The following is an 18800-nucleotide window of genomic DNA, read 5'->3' on the forward strand; positions in this document are numbered from 1 at the left end:
TATGTGTAGAAATAAACGTAACTTTTTGCAGAATTTAAACTTAAACAAAGAAACAAGCTAAAGGAACACAAGACATTTTTAGGAGGAAAAACTTTTTGGGCCCAAATAGAAGAAACAACTTCGACCACTAGGGATTTTAAATTCAACTCTTTAACTAATTAGGCCAAACAACTTTGTCACAACCTAATTCTACTCACGGGCCACACCTTGAGTTCCTAAACTCAAGTTCCCGACAACTGTTCCCTTAACAGTTGATCCTCTCAACTTCACTAGAAGTTTTCTCACTTTAAGTCGCTTCACTCAAAGCTTCTCTCTCATCGGATTTCACTCAAAGTCTCCTTACCCAAAAACCAAAATACAATGGATCAATAATAGCTTAGTGGACTAGAGTATAAGGTGAGGAACAAATGGATTTTATGAGAGAATCAAGACACTGACACTTTGTTTAGTTAAACTCACTAAATCACTTGGTCAGTTGCAAATTGAAACTTAATTAGACACTAATATTTATAGTGGTAATAACTTAGAATGTGGGATTAAAGCATGTGTTAGTGATAAAACCATTATCCTATGATGTTCCATACTCGGAGGAATGCGTTCCTCCTTAAACCCATGATCTCATGATCATTGTTAAACGTGGGAGATAAACATGTTACTGCTCCCTTAATTTTAGCAACCACTTAAAGCAGTAATTCTAAAATCTTTAAACTATATTTTAATTAATAAAACCAAAATAAAATCCTTTTACCAATAATATTATCTTTAAAAATATTTTCCATAAAACCGAAAAGGATATTTATTTTCTCTACAAAAATAAAATCTTTTCGTCAATTTTTTTCCCTTGCTTAAAATCAGAATTTTACTTAAATAAAACGGTTAATTACCTAGAATCTAGGCCTAAATTACGTACTCAATAGACATAATTAAATTTTTGTACTGCTTCATCCTAAATCTAGTTCATTTTAATAGTTAGTTCCTTTAACATATTATAACAACGCCAGTTCGTATGTTCCATATAAAGGAACAAACGCTTATTCTCATTTAAAATTGCCACAATTCCTTACCATTCTTACTCATTCCTTTACATTGGAACTAGAAACAAAAAGCCTCACTTTGGTCTTCTTGCTCCAATGCTTCCCCAGTACCAAATCTTTGAACATCTTCACTTAGTCTTCAAAATCCAAACTTGATTTCTTCTTTGACTTGGTATTCTCTTTGTTCCTTTCAATGATACCTTGAAATTCATTCAATTAAATAACTTGTTAGTCCAATACTTAGTTGGCATCTTTGTTCCTTTATCATCATCAAAACTAAGCTTCAACTTGTTAGTCCAATACTTAGTTTGCATCTTGTTCCTTTGTCATCATCAAAACTAAGGTTCAACTTGTTAGTCCAATACTTAGTTTGCATCTTTGTGCCTTTGTCATGTGAGTTCACCTTCACTCATCCCTCTTCAAGAGGCTGCCACACTTGCGAGTACACAAGCCAACAACCCCTTCCCCTTCGAACTCGCACAACAATCTTCCAGCACCTCCGCACAAATCTTCTTCGCATAGTCAAGCGTGGACTTCGGATTCCTGAACTCCCCGAATAGCCCAGCATATAGTTAGGAACAAAAAAATTTCATCAAAAAATTTCATCCTCATCCATTCTCTTGAAACAGAAGTCCCATAATCTACAATCCAACTGCAACCTCGAGGAACAAAACACTCAATCTCGCTGAACTCCCAAACTCCCTTCAACATCCTGCACAGATAAAGGGTGTGAGTTCTCACCTCATGCGCAACTCCACAAACCCCACACAAAGTCTCCACAGCAGTAACCCCACGGCTAAGCCCCATTCCAGTAGGGATACTCCTAGTTTCTTGATTTATTCCAATAAAAGTTTCAATTATGTGCAATAATTCGAATTTAAATTATTTATTTTCAATATTTTTAAGTTTCAATTCCTATATATATATATATATATATATATATATATATATATATATATATATATATATATATATATATATATATATATATATATATATATATATATATATATATATATATATATATATATATTTATATATATATATATATATATATTTAGGCCAATATAATTTTCAATTAAGTGCAGTTACCCAAATTTCGCCTCTACTATGCATAATTTCGAAACCCCATGACTAACATGCACTTGAACTCCCATAACAATTGAAGTTGAAGAACATACCTATTGAAGTTTGATTGATAATCTAGATTTCGCCTCTTTTCTTTGGTTTTATTAAAGAATTTCGCCTACTTGTTGCGTTTAAGACTTGAATTGTGCAGATATTCGTAAATTTGGAAGAGCTTTGGAATAATATTGAAAGAAATTTCTTGAATTTGTGAATTCTTCCTCTTCTTCTTAGCAGTTGAAAGATTTAGGAGTTTGGAATTTTTTGGCAAATCCTCTAAGGGTTTTTCTTTTTCAATTCGATCAGTTAGCTAACCATGGATGGGTCTTCTTTTTTCCATTCTTTTACGAAAAGTTAGGAGTATTGAAATTAGAAGTCTTTTGTGAAGATTTTAAAATCTCCTGAAAACAAAATAGAGGGAAAGAGATAATTGCGGGAACTTGGCGATCACGTTGCCAAAATAATGTCTAATGCAACGACCTATATCAAAATGTTGTTTTAATTTTACCTAATGCAACGACCATCACAAAACCGTTGCTTGATATAGATCTATCTCATGCAACGATCATTATAAAATCGTTGTAATTGCTCAATTCACCACCAGTAGAATAATTGCTTATTGCGGCGGTCATTAAGTGGCTTATTGTGGCAATTTTAGCCGTGTCACAATTAAGGGCGCAACAATAGGTAATTACCTATTGTTGGGGTTTTTAGCCGCATCAATATATACGTCAACTTATTGCTGAGGTTTCTACCCAAAACCACAACAAGTTGTCTTTTTTTAATATTAAAAAAGTGCCACACCTATTGTTGCGGTTTTGGACCAAAAACGCAGCATCAATAGGTGCACCTTTTTTTCAAATTTTAATTTTTTGAAACTAAAATCTTCACAGTATTTTCAATGTTAAAATACAATAAAAACTTAAAGTAACAAAAACCCACTCTTACAACACATTGAATCCATACATTGTGTACAAAATCATTAATAATGAAAATAAAACAATTACAATATACAAAAGATAAAAAAAAATGAACCATAAAAGAAAATGAGGAAATGAAACTAACTAAAGAAGAAATTGAAACTAAATAAAGAAAGTTACAGTATCGAGCCACGACGACCCAAGCTACGGTACGACCGAGCCACGGCGACCCAAGCCACGAACTCTACCATAATTCATTGAAAAAAAAGTAAAAAAAAAAATCAAATCCTAAACATATAATCTAAACTTAAAAAATGAAGAAAATGAAAAATACAGATCTGGAATTACTTCGTTTGGTGAAAAAAGTACAAAAGTCGACGAGGTCGAGCGAAGAACGATGATGACGAGGACTGGAGTATCGTCTGGTGAACGGATAAGAAGAAAGGTCGGCGAAAGAGAAGAACGACGAGAAGGAAGCTCGAGGATGATGAAGGAGAAGGCCGATGAAGGAGAAGGCCGATGAAGGAGAAGAACGACGAGAATTGACCAACGATGGCGAGTAACGAGGGTGCAGGGTGAGCGTGATAGAGGAGGAAGGAGGGTGAGAGTGATAGAGGAGGAAGGAGCATATCTAGAGATGAGTGAGAAAGAGGAGGAGGGAGGGTGGAGGGTGAAGGGTGAGTGAGAGAGGGTGAGGTTGAACTGATGAAAATGAGGGGTGAAGGATAAAATGGCGCCTAATAACCCTATTGCAAAAAGGTTAAAAAAACCCTAATGACCATATTATTGCTGCGATTTCTTATAGATACTGCAGCAATAGATTAAAATATTATGAAAATAATATTTTAATATATTGATGTGCTTATGCATGGGTGAAAACCGCAGCAATAAATTTAGTCAAACCAGTCAAAAAATTTTGAAAAAAACTTCCATTGACATCAACTGATGTGGTTTCCACCAAAAACCGCAACAATAAGTATGTTTTCGATTTCTCATTTTCTTTTAACAATGTTTATTGTTGCATACTGACAAGACCGTTACAATTCAACCGCTGCAATTAACATTTATTCTACTAGTGTACAAACCTAAAATGACCTTGCAATAGATGCTCCTACTGCAACGGTATAAAAAACAATCGTTGAATTAGCTAATTTTAGCCATTTCCTTTGATTAAAAATATAGTAATAGTGAATTATATGATTATCGGCATAAACTATTTGAAATATTCTTTTTGAAAATAAGATTGAAAACTAAGAAGACTAATTTTACCTTTGCGTGCAATAGATGATAAGAAATTGGAGTCATCTCTTACACATAACAAAAAGGGAAATAATTTAGAGAAGCAATGAAGAGCTTGTTGTTTCTACACGAGCATCAGCGCAACAAAAATGGCAGCAACAACCGAAAAATTCAAATGGGCATAACTCCTACCACACAACTCCTAATTGAGTAATTTTTGAGTCTAAATTCGATAACTTTTCGAGATCTGCAACTTTGAATACAAAAGATTTGTTGAAGATAATTGAGACAACAGAAGGTTGTGAACAGAGGAGAGGGAGAGAGAGAGAGAGAAAGAGAAAGAGAAAGAGAAAGAGAAAGAGAGAGCGCCACGTAGGATTGTCATGTCATTAGTTTTTATTTTAAATATTTTTAAAAATAGAGTTCTACATAGATTTAAATACACATAAAAAGTTCTAGATAAAGTAAAATTAGAGTTTGATTTTGCATGAACAACCTAAATTATTATATTAGTAAATTGTGTATAACTTTTGCTATGTAATTTGGAATATTATAATTTTTGTTCCATTGGATAGTGCTCAAAATATTCTTCGAAATAAGATCCATTTACAATATAATTTTACAACTTATGAAATAGAGAGCGCCGCGTAGGATTGTCATGTCATTACTTTTTATTTTAAATATTTTAAAAAATAGAGTCCTACATATATTTCAATCGTTAGTATTGCTCAAGCTCTATATTCTAGAGTTTTTTTTTTACAACTTTAGAGGATCCAAACACCAGCCTTACTCAACTGAACCAGAACAATTTAGTATTCCAACAAAAATTATTAAGGAAAATTTTTTGTTACAACAAAAATTAAATTCTATATCGATATGATGAAAAAATTAGTATGATTTTAGAAAAACAACCTTAGAATATTATAGAGAGTTCCACCTAAGCATGACATGTCATTCTTTTTAATTTTTTTTTTTTAAAAAATAGTGTTTAACATAGATATAAATACATATAAGGTATTTTTAATAAAGTGAAGATTACACTCTGATTTTGAATAAACAACCTAAATTATTCAACTATGTAAATTGAATATAATTTTTGCTACATAATTCGCAATATTATATTTTTTGAGAGTGTTTGAAATATGTTTCGAAATAAGTTTCATATACAATATAATTTTACAAATTATGAAAATATATTTATTTAGATGAACAATAACATATTATTTATTATATATTTCAAATACATATAAAATTAACAATAAAAACAATGTATTATATGTTGCAATAGCGATTACGCCTTTCAAAATTATATTTTTAAAAATTGAGTTATACAAAGATTAAAAATATAAATATATAGTTTTGAACGTATAGCATACCATGATGGCATTACATGAAAAATGAAATGAAAGTTTGTCAACGACATTGCAGAGGTATTATGCAATTGACTAAATATTTTATTCCTAGAATATTTGTTGTATAAATAATTATTTATGTTTTCTTTTTCATATATCTATATGTCAGATCTTATTGTTTTCTCAATGAACTTAATTCGACTAAAACTAATTGGAAAATCAAGGTTCGAGTTTCTAGACTATTTGCGGTCGCAGTTCATAAAGTTGAAGTTGTGGTTGACACTCATATTTTTTTCTCTATTCTTTCTGTCCTACATATATTAAATGTTCACCCTCTACTTTCTTAAACTATCGTTCAAGTATTTTTCATGTTAAAAATGTGTTAGCTATTGTTAGTCATACGAATTATTGGGATACTATTTAATAACAAATTTAGTTACAATATTCAACTGAACATTAAAAATATAAAATTTATATATCAAAATAAAAAATCAAGAAATTAATGTATAACGACAAATATTTTATCTGTCGTTTTCTACTGCAACAATGAGTTTGGGCATGGTTTGTAGGAAAAAAAAAGATAGTTTAACATAGAGGGTTAAACTAGAGTAGGTGATAAATAAATCCTTAATAAAGTAAACGCAACTTTATGAGGCAATTTGAGTAATTAATGATAGTTTTATTAACATAAAGTAAATGCGATGTTGACAACTATAGTTGCTTTTTTTACCAAAAATGAAATGATTCGAATAGATGAAACTACTTAAAGTGGTAATTGTTGCAATAGAAAAAGAATAGGAAAATTATATAACAATTGTGTTGAAAAATCTCATTTTACAGCAGCAAGAAATCAACAATGTTGACAAAAAAAGAAATGAGAATGGATTTTAGGTGCTATAACTCTAATGAACAAGTGATGTAACTTTAATGAAAAAATGACGTAACTCCAAAAATAAAAAGAATATTAGAAAAAAAAAATTCAAAAAAAAAGTTTTTATGTTTGGGCTCAAATTTTTTCTGGATGTATAACTCTAATTAATGAACAAGTATTGTAACTCTAATCGAATCGTGTGGTTGGGATTAATCCTCATTTCTCATGTAAGGAGCATTCACATGTGATCTTGCCCCTATATATATATATATATATATATATATATATATATATATATTAAAAAAATTTGACAACATTAATAAGTATTAGCAACGTCGTTTTTACTAGGATATAAATGGCTACTTTAGAAGGTACAACAATAAGTTTCCTACAATAGACGTTACCTAATCTGGCCCTATATTTCCTATATTTGTTTTCATTGACTTCATTCTACCTTCTTCTTGACTTTGTGTAGATACAAGAGATTTATGAAGTAAAAATTGTACTATACAAAAATTACCATGTTCCTGGCTTTGAGCATTCCTCTTAGTTCTCATCTCCCTGATGATGTTTTATGTTGGGATCTGGTAAAAGATGGAAATTATTGTGTTCGTTCGGCTTATCGTGCCGTTTTTGGTGAGTTGGATAGAGAGAACGTCGATTCGTTATCAATGTTCTCAAAATTATGTAGTAAAATCTGGCAGGCTAATACTCTCCCTCGTGTTAAGATTTTCTTTTGGAGGGCTTGTCGTGGAGATTTGCTGACGAACAGGGTGTTGAGTAAGTGGGTGCCAAGTATGAAAGAATTGTGCAACCTTTGCGGTGGAGGATGAAATGGAGTTGCATTCTTTGAGGGACTGTGTTATTGCTAGGCAAATATGAGATTGAAGTGGGGCAGGCGAAACAACGGCAGGGGTTTATCATAGTGTTGGCGACTTGGCATTGACATGGTTGGAGCAACTCCGTCGTAGAGAGCATGGGATTTTGATGACTATTTATTGGCTATTTGGAATGCAAGAAATAGGTGATTGTCTGAGGGGGGAGGTTTCTGATCCCCATTAGACCATTGCATTGCCCATATGCATATATAAACTCATGGCAGATCTTCGTGTACAGGATAAAGTAGGGACAGATGCAGGGTTAGCTGCTTCGCAGCGTTGGTCACCTCCTGGGGAGGGCTCCGTTAAGCTTACTATGGACAAGGGTCGTATGGAAGGTTGGGTGCATCGACTGGAGCGGTGATTAGGGGGAGTAATGGTAAGGCGTTGTTGTTTGCGACTTGGAAGGTTGAGTACTAATAGGAGTCGTTAATTCTCGAGGCAAAGACTATGTTATCTGGTATCCAGGTTGTTGCAGAGTTTGAGTTTCGGAATGTCGTTGTGGATAGTGGTTGTCTTCACCTTGTTAACGCAATTTCTTCACGAGAGTAAGGTGGGAGTAGCTTCCATCTTATTATTGATGACATTGTTCACGCTAGTAGTATGTTAGATGTTTTGTCTTGGAGTTTTGTCCGTAGAAAGGGTAATAAAGTTGCTCATAAGCTAGCTCATTACTCGCCTTGTGTTATAAGTAGAAACGTTTGGTTAATTAATTTTCCTTCTAGTATTGACTTTTTGTTAGCTTTGCATTATTCGAGCAATGTTGTCTAGTTGCACTGTTGGGCTTTCCCACAAAAAAGAAAACTTGTATAGGAGGGTCTTAATACCACATACTTTATATGGGAAAATTGTAACCATTTATCTCTATTATATAAGCCAAGGGAGGAGGTGTGGTGTCCTCTTTTGAAGTGATTAAAATACCCTTAATGATCTAATTAATGGAATGAAAAAAATTACAAAAGCAAATCATTTAAAAATTCTCATTCCAACTTGCCATTTAAAACAAGTTTAAAATGGTATATGCATCAAATACTGCAATAAAAAATTAAATGGACAAAATATTTATACCTTATAAAAAAAAGATGGCATACATAATGTGCACATGAATAGTCTGAACATTCACTACGTTTGATACTCTTTAATTCAGTTAAACCAACTCATTATTTTTGTTCTTTCTGTTCAATATTCATTCACAAAAAATTAATGTTAACAATCACTCACAACCTTTTTTTTATTTTTTTACATTAGCGAATTAATATATCTAAATTCATCTAACTGTTGAATTTTTTACATTTAAGTTTAATCATAAATAAAATACGAATGGAGTATCTAATAGAATAACAAATTTTGAAATTAATGCACGCATCGTGTGCATATAAAGGCTAGTTATAAAGATGTAAGTACTATAAGAATTAAGATGTTTTAACCAAAATAATACAAAATTTTGACTGTTCGTTGACAATAATACAAATTTTTGATTATTATGTAATATAACAAATTTTACGTCAAAATTACTAGAATAGGTCAATATGACTTGTAACCTGCCGGTTAATTTTTTAAAAAACCAAAATTCCTTTCTCTCTCCTCCCCTCCCCCCAACCAACTGAACCACCCTTGACCCACCAGCCCCTCCCACCAAGAAACCACCCCCACCCCACGACCACCATAACAGCCAACCCTCAATCGCGAAGCCACTCCCAACAGTCCCAAGCCACCTGAAACACCACCCGTAATCCTACCCCCAATCCCAAAGCCACCTGAACCACCCCACCCCAGCACCTCCCGATCTCCCTGACCCCATCGCTACCCTTCTTCACTGTCAAAACTTCCACCATCTTTCTCTCCCCTCGCTTCTTCTTCTTATTCGCTTCCCTACCCTATCTCCTCCCTCAAATCACCCTGACATCGTCACCACCCCCAGCCTTTCCTCTCATCAAATCATCCCACAATTTTTTTTTTTCAAAACCTCATTTTCTCTCTTCTCTCCGACAATCCCACTATAGAATTACAACTCAATCTCATCTTAGTTTGCACAGGCGTCACCCACAATTGCAAAGTCGCATGCGAATCCCTCGACGGAATCTTCGGCGCGCCTGTGCAAAATCAGAATCAAAATCCCTCGATGGAATCTTATTGATTTTCGGGGATGGGTGGTGATTTCAGGGGAGGGGGAGGGTAGGGGTGGTCTCCACTGGCAGGGTGGGGGAGGGCAGGGGGAGGAAGGAAGAGAGTGGAGGGAAGCAGTAGGGAAAAAGAAGAAAGGAAAAAAAGTTGTTTTTTTTGTTTTCTAAATTTTTTATATAAATTAAAAAAATCAACCAATGGATCAACGACACATGTCATGCTTAGTGCCACATCAACTAGTTTACCTCCCACAACAAATTAATAACCGGTAATGACCTATTGAGGAATTTATTTTAAATAAAGTTTGATATATTAAATAATCATTGAAAGTTTATATTATTGCGGAAGAAGCGGCCAAAGTTTGTGTTATTATAGTCAAAAAAATATGAAGAAATATTATAAATAATTGTTATCGGTAACTACGGTAGTAAATCCAATAGTTTGTATTTAATGATTTTGTAGTTGATAATTTATAATTTCAAAGTTAGTAGTTATGATGGAAGCAGCTCAAGCTGCATAATCAAGCAACTAGAAAACTTTTCCCAAAACCCCTAATCTAAACTATATATGAGCCTTTCAAGGATCTCTTGCATTGTTTGTATACTTGTAGTGTCAGATAAAATTCGGTAAGATATATTTCATTCTTCCCTCTTGTTCCCATCCTCGAATGCTTAGTTCAATAAGCATATGCTTATCGCACCGCCATAGAGTTCCAGATGTTGATGAGTGATGAGCGCTTACTCTTCGCCTGGCTAATTATGCTCTTTCAGTCCCATCTTCGTTTCCGCAAACATGTTATGTTGTTCAATCTATTCAGCAATCACGTCATTTGAATGTTGGGTAAGTGATCAAGTGCTTGTTTTGATGAATTTCCGGTGATTTCGATGCATATAATATAGATTGTTGTCGGCTAACCTTGAGTATAAGAAACATCAATAAAGAAGATAGATTCTAGATGATCGCAAAGCATCTCTCTAGGACGAATTTGGGCTAGAATGAAGCACAACGTTACTGAAAGGAGTGTCACCACCAACTCTTCTCCACTCTTTTACTCATAACTTAAGTCAGAGCTATAAATGATAATGGAGTGATTCAATTGGTTAAGAAAGTAGACTTGAAGACCTTTCCAATTACTAATTACACGCCACATTTCAATGAGAGATGAGAAAGTTTTTATGATTCAAAAATGAGCAATTTTGATGCTTTGTAGCGGGCCGGGCTGGGCGGATATTGCACGGTCAAGCAGATCGATATCGCACTTCTATGGAAAATGACTTGGAAATCGTCTCGGGCGGGTTCCGCCCCACTAGCCCAAGTGGGTCCCAGTTTCTATATATCGTTTCATAGTTTCTTGTCTTAATATAAAAACTTCTATTAAAGTGGAAAAACGGCATTTTACACTATTATTCGGTTTATTAGTTTTCTAAGTATTTTCATTCTCTCAAGAACCCTAATTCTAGTTTTTTTTTGGCTAAGTAATAATAATTCTATTGAACTATTGAAAATTATTTATAACCTAAAACAACTTTCTTAGAAAAACAAACCAACTACGTTGGACCCCTCAAACTAAGAAAGTTTATAAGTTATACGTTTACTTCCTTGAGGTTTTCTATCCAAGCTCTATGTTTATCTATAATCCTATTAGAGAGAATCCATTGCATATGCATCAACCATTGCTGTTTTAGTTTCTTAGCTACAATATCATGATGGCACACAACCTTGTTCCAATGAGTTTCATTTCTGGCCCACCAAATAAAGTACACCAAAGTTATTAAATTAAAGCTGCTACAACTTTCTTCTGAATTTGTGATCTTCTACTCTTACGCATGAATAATACTATCTTGTAGAACATATTTTAAGTAGTGTGCATTTGAAGCTAATTCTCAGTTGCAATAAGCATCAATAACACCAATCCATTGCAATTTATCAGTAGTTATAAATCTTCCATGTATTATTAACCAACCAATCATTATGTGCTTTGGAATTGACATCCTATTCAAAATAATATGCCATTGAACAACTTCCAGAGTGTCAGTCTGCTCCCCATAAACTTTCTTAACTTAATAATTTGTCATGGCTTGTATGTCATTCTGAGAATAAAGCCTCTTTATCATTTCTTTTACTTTGCACACTTGCTTCGAATACTAGCTACACCACTCAGCTTCTTTCATATACACTCCATTCACTCATCTTATCCGCAGATTATCCTGTTTAACTGCAATTGCACAAACATACTTGGCCAAAGCAGCCTTATTCCATTCTTCAATTCTTCTAACTCCCTGACCCTCTTCCTTCTTAGCTGTGCACACCTTATCCTAAGCTACATTGCCATGCTTACTACTAAAATAGTTGCCACTCCATAGAAATGCCCTACCCACATTGTTAATCTCATTTAGCATAACTTTAGAAAGAATATAAACTTGAACCCAATAAACATGGATATTTAGCACGATAAAGTTAATGAGTTATAATCTCCTTGCATAAGAGTGATTTCTGCTACTCCACACTCTATCCTAGCAGTCATTTCCTTAACTAGGATATACATTCAATTATCTTAATTTTCTTAGCACCAATTGGAACTCTCAAATATTTAAAAGGGAGCCTACTATAAGAAAATCCATATACACTTCTTTGCACACACTAATCCTCCGATCCATGCCTGCTGAATAGATATCATATTTATTCTCACTAATTTGTAGCCCTAAAGAAGATGAGAATAGCTGAAAAGCTTGTAACGTAATGTACATAAAAGGAGTCAGACCACCATAGTATAAGATTAAATCATCAGCAATAATTAAGTGGTCAACTTCACACTTTTGCATCTAGGATGATAAGTAAACAAAGGATGCTCACCCACCTTCCTCATTAGCCTTAACAGATATTCCTTGCATATTGCAAAAAGCAAGGGGGACATTAGATCCCCTTGCTTCAAATCTATTTTTGAGGCAAAACAAACCATGTAGGGATCAATTAATCATAACAGAAAACTTTACAAGTCTTCATAAGTCTTATAAAAGAATCAGGGAACTTCAAGAGCTTACCAACATCTCTTGGAGAATTCCCAATCAATAACATCATATGCCTTCTTCATATCAACCTCCATTATGTAACTTGGCCTCACATTTTTCCTAGCATAGTATCTAACTAAATCTTGACACATCATGATGTATTGTGTGCACAATATATCTCTCATGCACAAATGCTCCCTAGTTCTAAGCAATGAGAGTATGTAACACTTGTTTTAACCTGCTACATAACATCTTAGTGATGCACTTATATAGAAGATTGTAACATGCAATTGGTCTAAATTCCATCACATTACGAGGACAAGGAACTTTTGGAACCAAAGTAAGGATGGTTGCATTCAATTCTTTCAAGAGCTTCCCTGAAGAGAAAAAATTCAGAACTGTTTTTCCCTCCCATACAATATGCCATGAATTTTTAAAGAAAGATGACCCAAAACCATCAAACCCATTGACTTCTCTCCAGGGATAGAAAATAGCTTAGTTGACCTCCGCTACACATACGGCCTTGTAATATAAGAATTTGACGTTGCACTTCATAGACCACATGACCCATAATAATCACATCCTAATTAGCTTGAACGCTATTTTGCAAAAGATCACCCAAAAGAGACTTGTAATAGCTCAAAGAGCTTTATTTACATCCAACAATGTATCCCTCCACATTACGTGAGAGTCATGAATTGCACAGATACTATTCATCAATCTTCTTTTCCTGATAGATTCATAGAACAAGCTAGTGTTTTCTTCACCCTCCTTACATCAATTCAATTTAGCTTTCTGAGCCAAAAATGATGAACATTTCTACATTGCTGATTAACCACCAATTCAGCCTCACATCAAACTTTATCCCCTAAATTCTCATGAATTGCCTGCTGACATCAAATCAAATTCTTATAAGCTAATGTATCTGCAAACTTTAACTCAGAGAAACCCATTCGTTTTCCTTAAAGCTTTTTTTAATTAGCATAAGCTTCCTTATCACCCTAAACATATGTTGGCCATCAACCAAACTTCTTCAACATTAGAGATAATTTCATTAATATTTGGAGCAGAATTCCACGTTTTATAATACTTAAAATGGTTGCTTCCCTGGCTCCACCCGAGGATAAACATTACTGATCATAGAGGTATGATTAAAAGTTCCTTCTGGCATGAAATGTGTTGTTGCAATAGAAAAACATGTTTACCCATTCATCATTCACCATTACCCTATCAATCTTGCTAAACACCCTATGCTCATCTATATGTATATTATTTCAAGTATACATACATCCAGTACTGGTCAGATCATGCATACCACAATTCGTCGTACAAATTCTCAAAGCTCTAGTTTCTTGAGGTCTCACCACCGTCCCATTCCTTTCCTCCACATGCATTACACAATTATAATCATCAACAATCATCCATGGACCATTTATGTTCTCTACTATCTCCATGAGATTCTTCCAAGTAAGATTCATGGCTTGAGCTTCATCAAAAGTATATATGAAGGAACAAAAGAAATTACTACCACCACTGTTAGGAGTCACTAGACAGTGCATCATCTAGCTAGTCATAACCAAGATTTTTACACCAAAGCTACTAGGATTCTACGCAATAACAATTCTCCCACCCTTATGATGAACGGAATTAATTAGAAGAGAAACACCAACCTACACACAACTTCTGGTAAAAACACCCCATAATGGCTACCTGCACCTTGGTTTCAATGAGGCTTACAAGACCTATAGACTTCACGCTGATGAATTTTTTGACATCCATCTGCTTCTAAGGACTATTACCCCCACCCCAACATTCTATACTATAATTATATCCATTGCCCATAGGAGGCTGGCTACCCCCTATTTCTTCCACCCGTTGCATAAACTAGACTGCTCCCACAAGTACAATAGTTCGAGATCCATCCAAGGCCTGAGAGTCATTATGAGTAACAATAGGCCTAGGCATAGCTAAACTTCTCCTTACAGGATTTCCAAGTGGTAGAAATTTCCCATCACTCTTCTCACCTAATATAGCTTGAGATTCCACCTACTTAGACCCTTCTTGAACTGGTTTTGGTCTCCACACCTGCCTCACCACAACCTTTTTACACTCCTGAGTCCTGAGTTATATGTCCCATGCCCTTACACACATTACACACCACATGCCTCTACTCATATTCCATCCGGGGAGCAATAGTAGCATCCAGTTCATTGATGAAGTAAACTACCTCTGGAAATTTCCCCCTTTTTAGTGTAGCTTAGTGCACCTTAATTGGTTTTCCAATTAGTCCTGCTATTTTGGTTATATAGCTCTCTCCCTGATATTTCAAATCTAGGTTCAAATGAATCCAAATAGGCACAACACACGATTATTAATTCATCTCTACTTATATCAATGCTAGGATCCCATGCCTTCATAATCATTGGTCTACTGTCAAAGAATGGTGGATTGATGGCAAATCTAGTCTCGTTTCTCCATTGATCTGAATCTCACATTATAGATTCTTTTTTTCATCAATGCTAACTTATCCACTCCATAATTTCGTCACATACATCTGACAAACCCCTCCATATCATGGGGTGGAGGATTAGCCCCCACAACATAACAAAAAACAGTAAAATTCCAGTATGCAATTTCAAATTGCACATTAGCATAATTCATTTTCACAAGATTCTCAACATTCACATTATAATCTCCTTCAACATTTTCAATCACATTATCATTTCCGATTCAGGAAGAGATTGAATCTCCTCGTTTGTCGCTTCACTCACTCTAGCAACAAGTAGAGGTCAAGAGGTGCTTATGCAATTTTTCAAGTACATTGAATCTCTTAATACAAGTATTTGATTTCAAGATTTGTTCTTCAATTGGTATTTTGCTCCTCACTTATCATTATCCTTCTATTCTTCATTATTAGTTCATGATGCTTGCTTATTTTGTTCCCAAATTTTGAGTGAGTAGCTTAACTTTTAGGGATATGGGCATCTATATATGTATGAGGAATTGATTGAATGATTTTTTTCTTGTGAATTCGTCTATTGTTTTTATTATTGAGTTAGTTTTATTAATATGCAAGTTCAGCCAAAGTTGACTGATTATTAAGTGCATTACAAAGTTATAGATCGAGAGATAGGATTTTGCATAAGCTTTCAATAGTAGGCGTAGCGATCTATGATTAGACTAAAACGTCTTAGTGAGTTTTGAGGGAGGTAATGTTCGAAAGAAATTTCATGTTCCCTAGTCAGGTTGATTTATTGAGTTTTTCCTATCATTCTTGAGATCCTAAATTGCATACATAATGAACCGTTTTCCTAGTCTTTCCCTTATTTGATATTTGTAATTTGATTTTTCGCAATTAGTTTAGCTTCACCATGTTCAAAAAGCTAATTATAAAACAACCATCTCTCTGTGGATTCGATCCTACTTACTGTATTTTTGACAGTTGTACGACAACCTATCATCGAGTTGAGGAAGGAGTAGCTCAACTTAACTCGTTAGTCATCAAGTCGAGTCCGACTTTGACCTAGTTTTGACGGAGTCGATCTTGAGTATCTCGCGAGTTGTCTCGTCTCATTCACACCCCTAGTGAGACATATAGAAGAGATGAATTATTGGAAACATCTAGAGTCACGTTTGGGGGGTGGGGGAGAGAGGGAGATCGAGAATTTGATTCTAAGGTGAGAAAGATAGAAGAGAGAAAGTGTTGGATATATCTAGAGTTACATACGTTTAGGGCTGGGGGGGAGAGAGAGAGAGAAAGATATCGAGATTTCGATTTAATGTAAGAAAGATAGAAGAGAGAAAGTATTGGAAAGATCTAGAGTCAAGTTTGGGAGGGAGATAAAGTAAAGTCAATAAACAATAGAAAGACGGAGGGAATAATTTGGATGCAATTAATAATTAATCAAAAATGAAATATAACTAATGAGGGAGATTCCTTTTTATGTAAGTGAGTGTAAGATTGTTAAGTAGGGGATAATATAAACATTATAAAATTGAAAAGTGAAATAACTTTGTATTTACAATAAATGGTGTACCTTTTATTTTTATCATATACAAGTTTTTTCGTTGGGCTTGCCCTATCTTAAGGCCAAGCCTATGGCCGGATTAACAATCATGTTACCCGCCTCAAATTATTGAGGTCAGAATTTGAACCCTAATTAATCACCCTAAGAAAAAAGTAGTGTTACTATTAGACTAAGAGGTCTTGTCTCTTCGATCAAGCAATGTTCATAGCTTATTATTTTTGTCATTCTAATCAACTCTTTCCCCCAACACCTTATTAAAAAAAAAAAAAAAAGAGGAATCATTGAGAAGAAAAAAGTTTAGTACGACTTTGAAAGTAGTTTAAAGTTTACTAGCTCCTTCTAAGAACTAAGGCCTTAACAATTAATTAGCTAAAATTTTGATTGTTTATTTCTAATTTGTATTAACTAAATTTACAGAATATGAAACCAATGTACTATAAAATTCTGAAAAGAAAGTCACAAGTTTATGCTGAAAACTGAATGTCATGAATCACAATATTGTAGACAGCACAAAATTTGAAATTCAGTAAAACACAATTCTGTTAGATAAAAGACTAGTATTATTATTCAAACTTGTAAGACTGAAAAATGCCCGCGAAAAATACGACCATTTCATATTCAAGTCTATTGCTCTAAAATCACTCTTATAAATACCAAACAATAGCTACCAATTCATAACTTACATGCTTAATTTTAATCAACACGCAAAAACAAAGAGAGAGAAAGAGAATGGAGATTGTGAGTCCAGTTGCTGACCAGTTTCATCACCACCATCATCAGCAGATGCAAAAAACAGAGCAAATTACGAATTGTAAGACCAGAGAAAAGAAGTGTTTCTCTCTTGAGAACTACCTTGCTTTCCTTCACTCCCGCGATTACGCCGATTTTACCGTCGATCATCTCAACCTGGTTCTCTCTCTCTCTGATGTTTGCTTGATTAGAAATGAAACATTTATTTAAATTGTTCGCTAATTTGTACAAATTCTAACATATGAACGAAATTTCACTCTGTTTCAAATGTCAATTCAAACTTCAACATCGATTTTGCTGATATCCTATGAGAATTTTCTAATTCCTGTTTTATGTTCACGGATCAAATCTTTCTTTGACTATTGTTACTGGAACTAGAAATTGTTATGAATCAAAATGTTAAGCTAATTTTACTCAAACTTCAACCTCAATTCCGGTAATCTCAGATGTGAATATTCAAATCTGTTACATGATATTCATGAATCAAAGTTGTTTCTATTGATGATTACTTGAACTGGAAAATGTTGTATAATGATAAATGGCGAGGTACTGTTTCCCAATGCATGAATGAACTTTTCAAAAGTTTCATGTGATCATTATTCATATTTTGTGATTTTGATTATTTTTCTCTATAATGCAGATAGTTTCAATCCACGGTTTTAAGAAGCTCGGACAACGGAAGGTTTCGAGTTCTTCATCTCTCTTTCTCTCCTGTTTTTGTCTTCTTTCGTTTTTTCTGATTGACGAAACTATCACAGTTAGCTGAGGAAGCAGTGAGAGCAATTGAGCCAATCAATCCAGCGCGATCAACACTGAACGACGATATTTCATCAACAGCAAAATCAACCGTCAAAATCGACGAAGTAATCAAGGATCTAAAAGCTCTCAACTGGCAAGAATGCTCCGTCACATCCTTCAGATCAATCAAACCAGAAAACGACGATATTGTCTCTGTTCCTTCCAGTACAACAGCTAAAAAATCGAAGTATCTGAAGGCAAAAAAGAAACCTAAGTCAGCATCACCAATGAGCTCCAACAGTGGCGGTGGATGTGGTCCGAGCAACAGCGGCAGTTCTGCCACTTATATTCGCAGTGGTCCGATCAACAGTTCTGCCGTTTATGTTCCTATCTTTGGTTTGCCAGTCCCAACAACCAGCAAATCTGTTCGTAATTCAATAAAGAGGCAGAAGGTATCATCGTTGACGACTAGCTCCGGCGCTGCTCCTGGTCCAAGCAACAGCAGCAGTTCTGGTGGTTGTTTGTCCTCTTCGTTGGTGAATGGGTGGTCAAAGAAAGACAAAGCTCAATGCCGAAGTCAAGTCTAGCGCCTTCTCAAAGTCAGCTGTGCTCAGATTATACTAGTAAGAGGTTTACTGATTTTCGCTATCTTCAAAATAAGCCATCAAGAAGTGTTGCTTCTTTGAATTTCAATTAAAGCTGTGTTTTACTTTTAGCAAGATTTTGTTTCTGA

The 18800-nt window shown here is 34.5% G+C and overlaps 1 protein-coding gene and 1 long non-coding RNA gene across 2 annotated transcripts; one reads left to right on the forward strand and one right to left on the reverse strand.

Annotated features, from left to right (window-relative positions):
- Nucleotides 1-3103: 3103 nt before the first annotated feature.
- LOC125493449 (uncharacterized) lies at nt 3104-4700 on the reverse strand. The gene is made up of 2 exons (XR_007270017.1): nt 3428-4700; nt 3104-3323 (listed from the first exon to the last, which is right to left on the reverse strand). It is a non-coding gene; the product is annotated as an uncharacterized LOC125493449 (long non-coding RNA).
- A 12568-nt stretch (nt 4701-17268) lies between these two features.
- LOC104903538 (uncharacterized) lies at nt 17269-18782 on the forward strand. Its single transcript, XM_010691582.3, has 3 exons — nt 17269-17488; nt 17970-18011; nt 18088-18782. The coding sequence occupies exons 1-3, from the start codon at nt 17309-17311 to the stop codon at nt 18652-18654; spliced, it is 789 nt and encodes a 262-aa protein (XP_010689884.2). The 5' UTR covers nt 17269-17308; the 3' UTR covers nt 18655-18782.
- Nucleotides 18783-18800: the final 18 nt, after the last annotated feature.

The sequence above is a fragment of the Beta vulgaris genome, chromosome 9, assembly GCF_026745355.1.
Source record: "Beta vulgaris subsp. vulgaris cultivar EL10 chromosome 9, EL10.2, whole genome shotgun sequence".
NCBI lineage: Eukaryota > Viridiplantae > Streptophyta > Magnoliopsida > Caryophyllales > Amaranthaceae > Beta > Beta vulgaris.

What these genes read in the sequence shown, in the direction of transcription:
- LOC104903538 (XM_010691582.3), top strand. Translation starts at nt 17,309, where the DNA reads ATGGAGATTGTGAGTCCAGTTGCTGACCAGTTTCATCACCACCATCAT. An exon ending in CCGTCGATCATCTCAACCTG is followed by an intron (nt 17,489 to 17,969) that starts GTTCTCTCTCTC and finishes TCTATAATGCAG; the next exon opens with ATAGTTTCAATCCACGGTTT. An exon ending in AGAAGCTCGGACAACGGAAG is followed by an intron (nt 18,012 to 18,087) that starts GTTTCGAGTTCT and finishes AAACTATCACAG; the next exon opens with TTAGCTGAGGAAGCAGTGAG.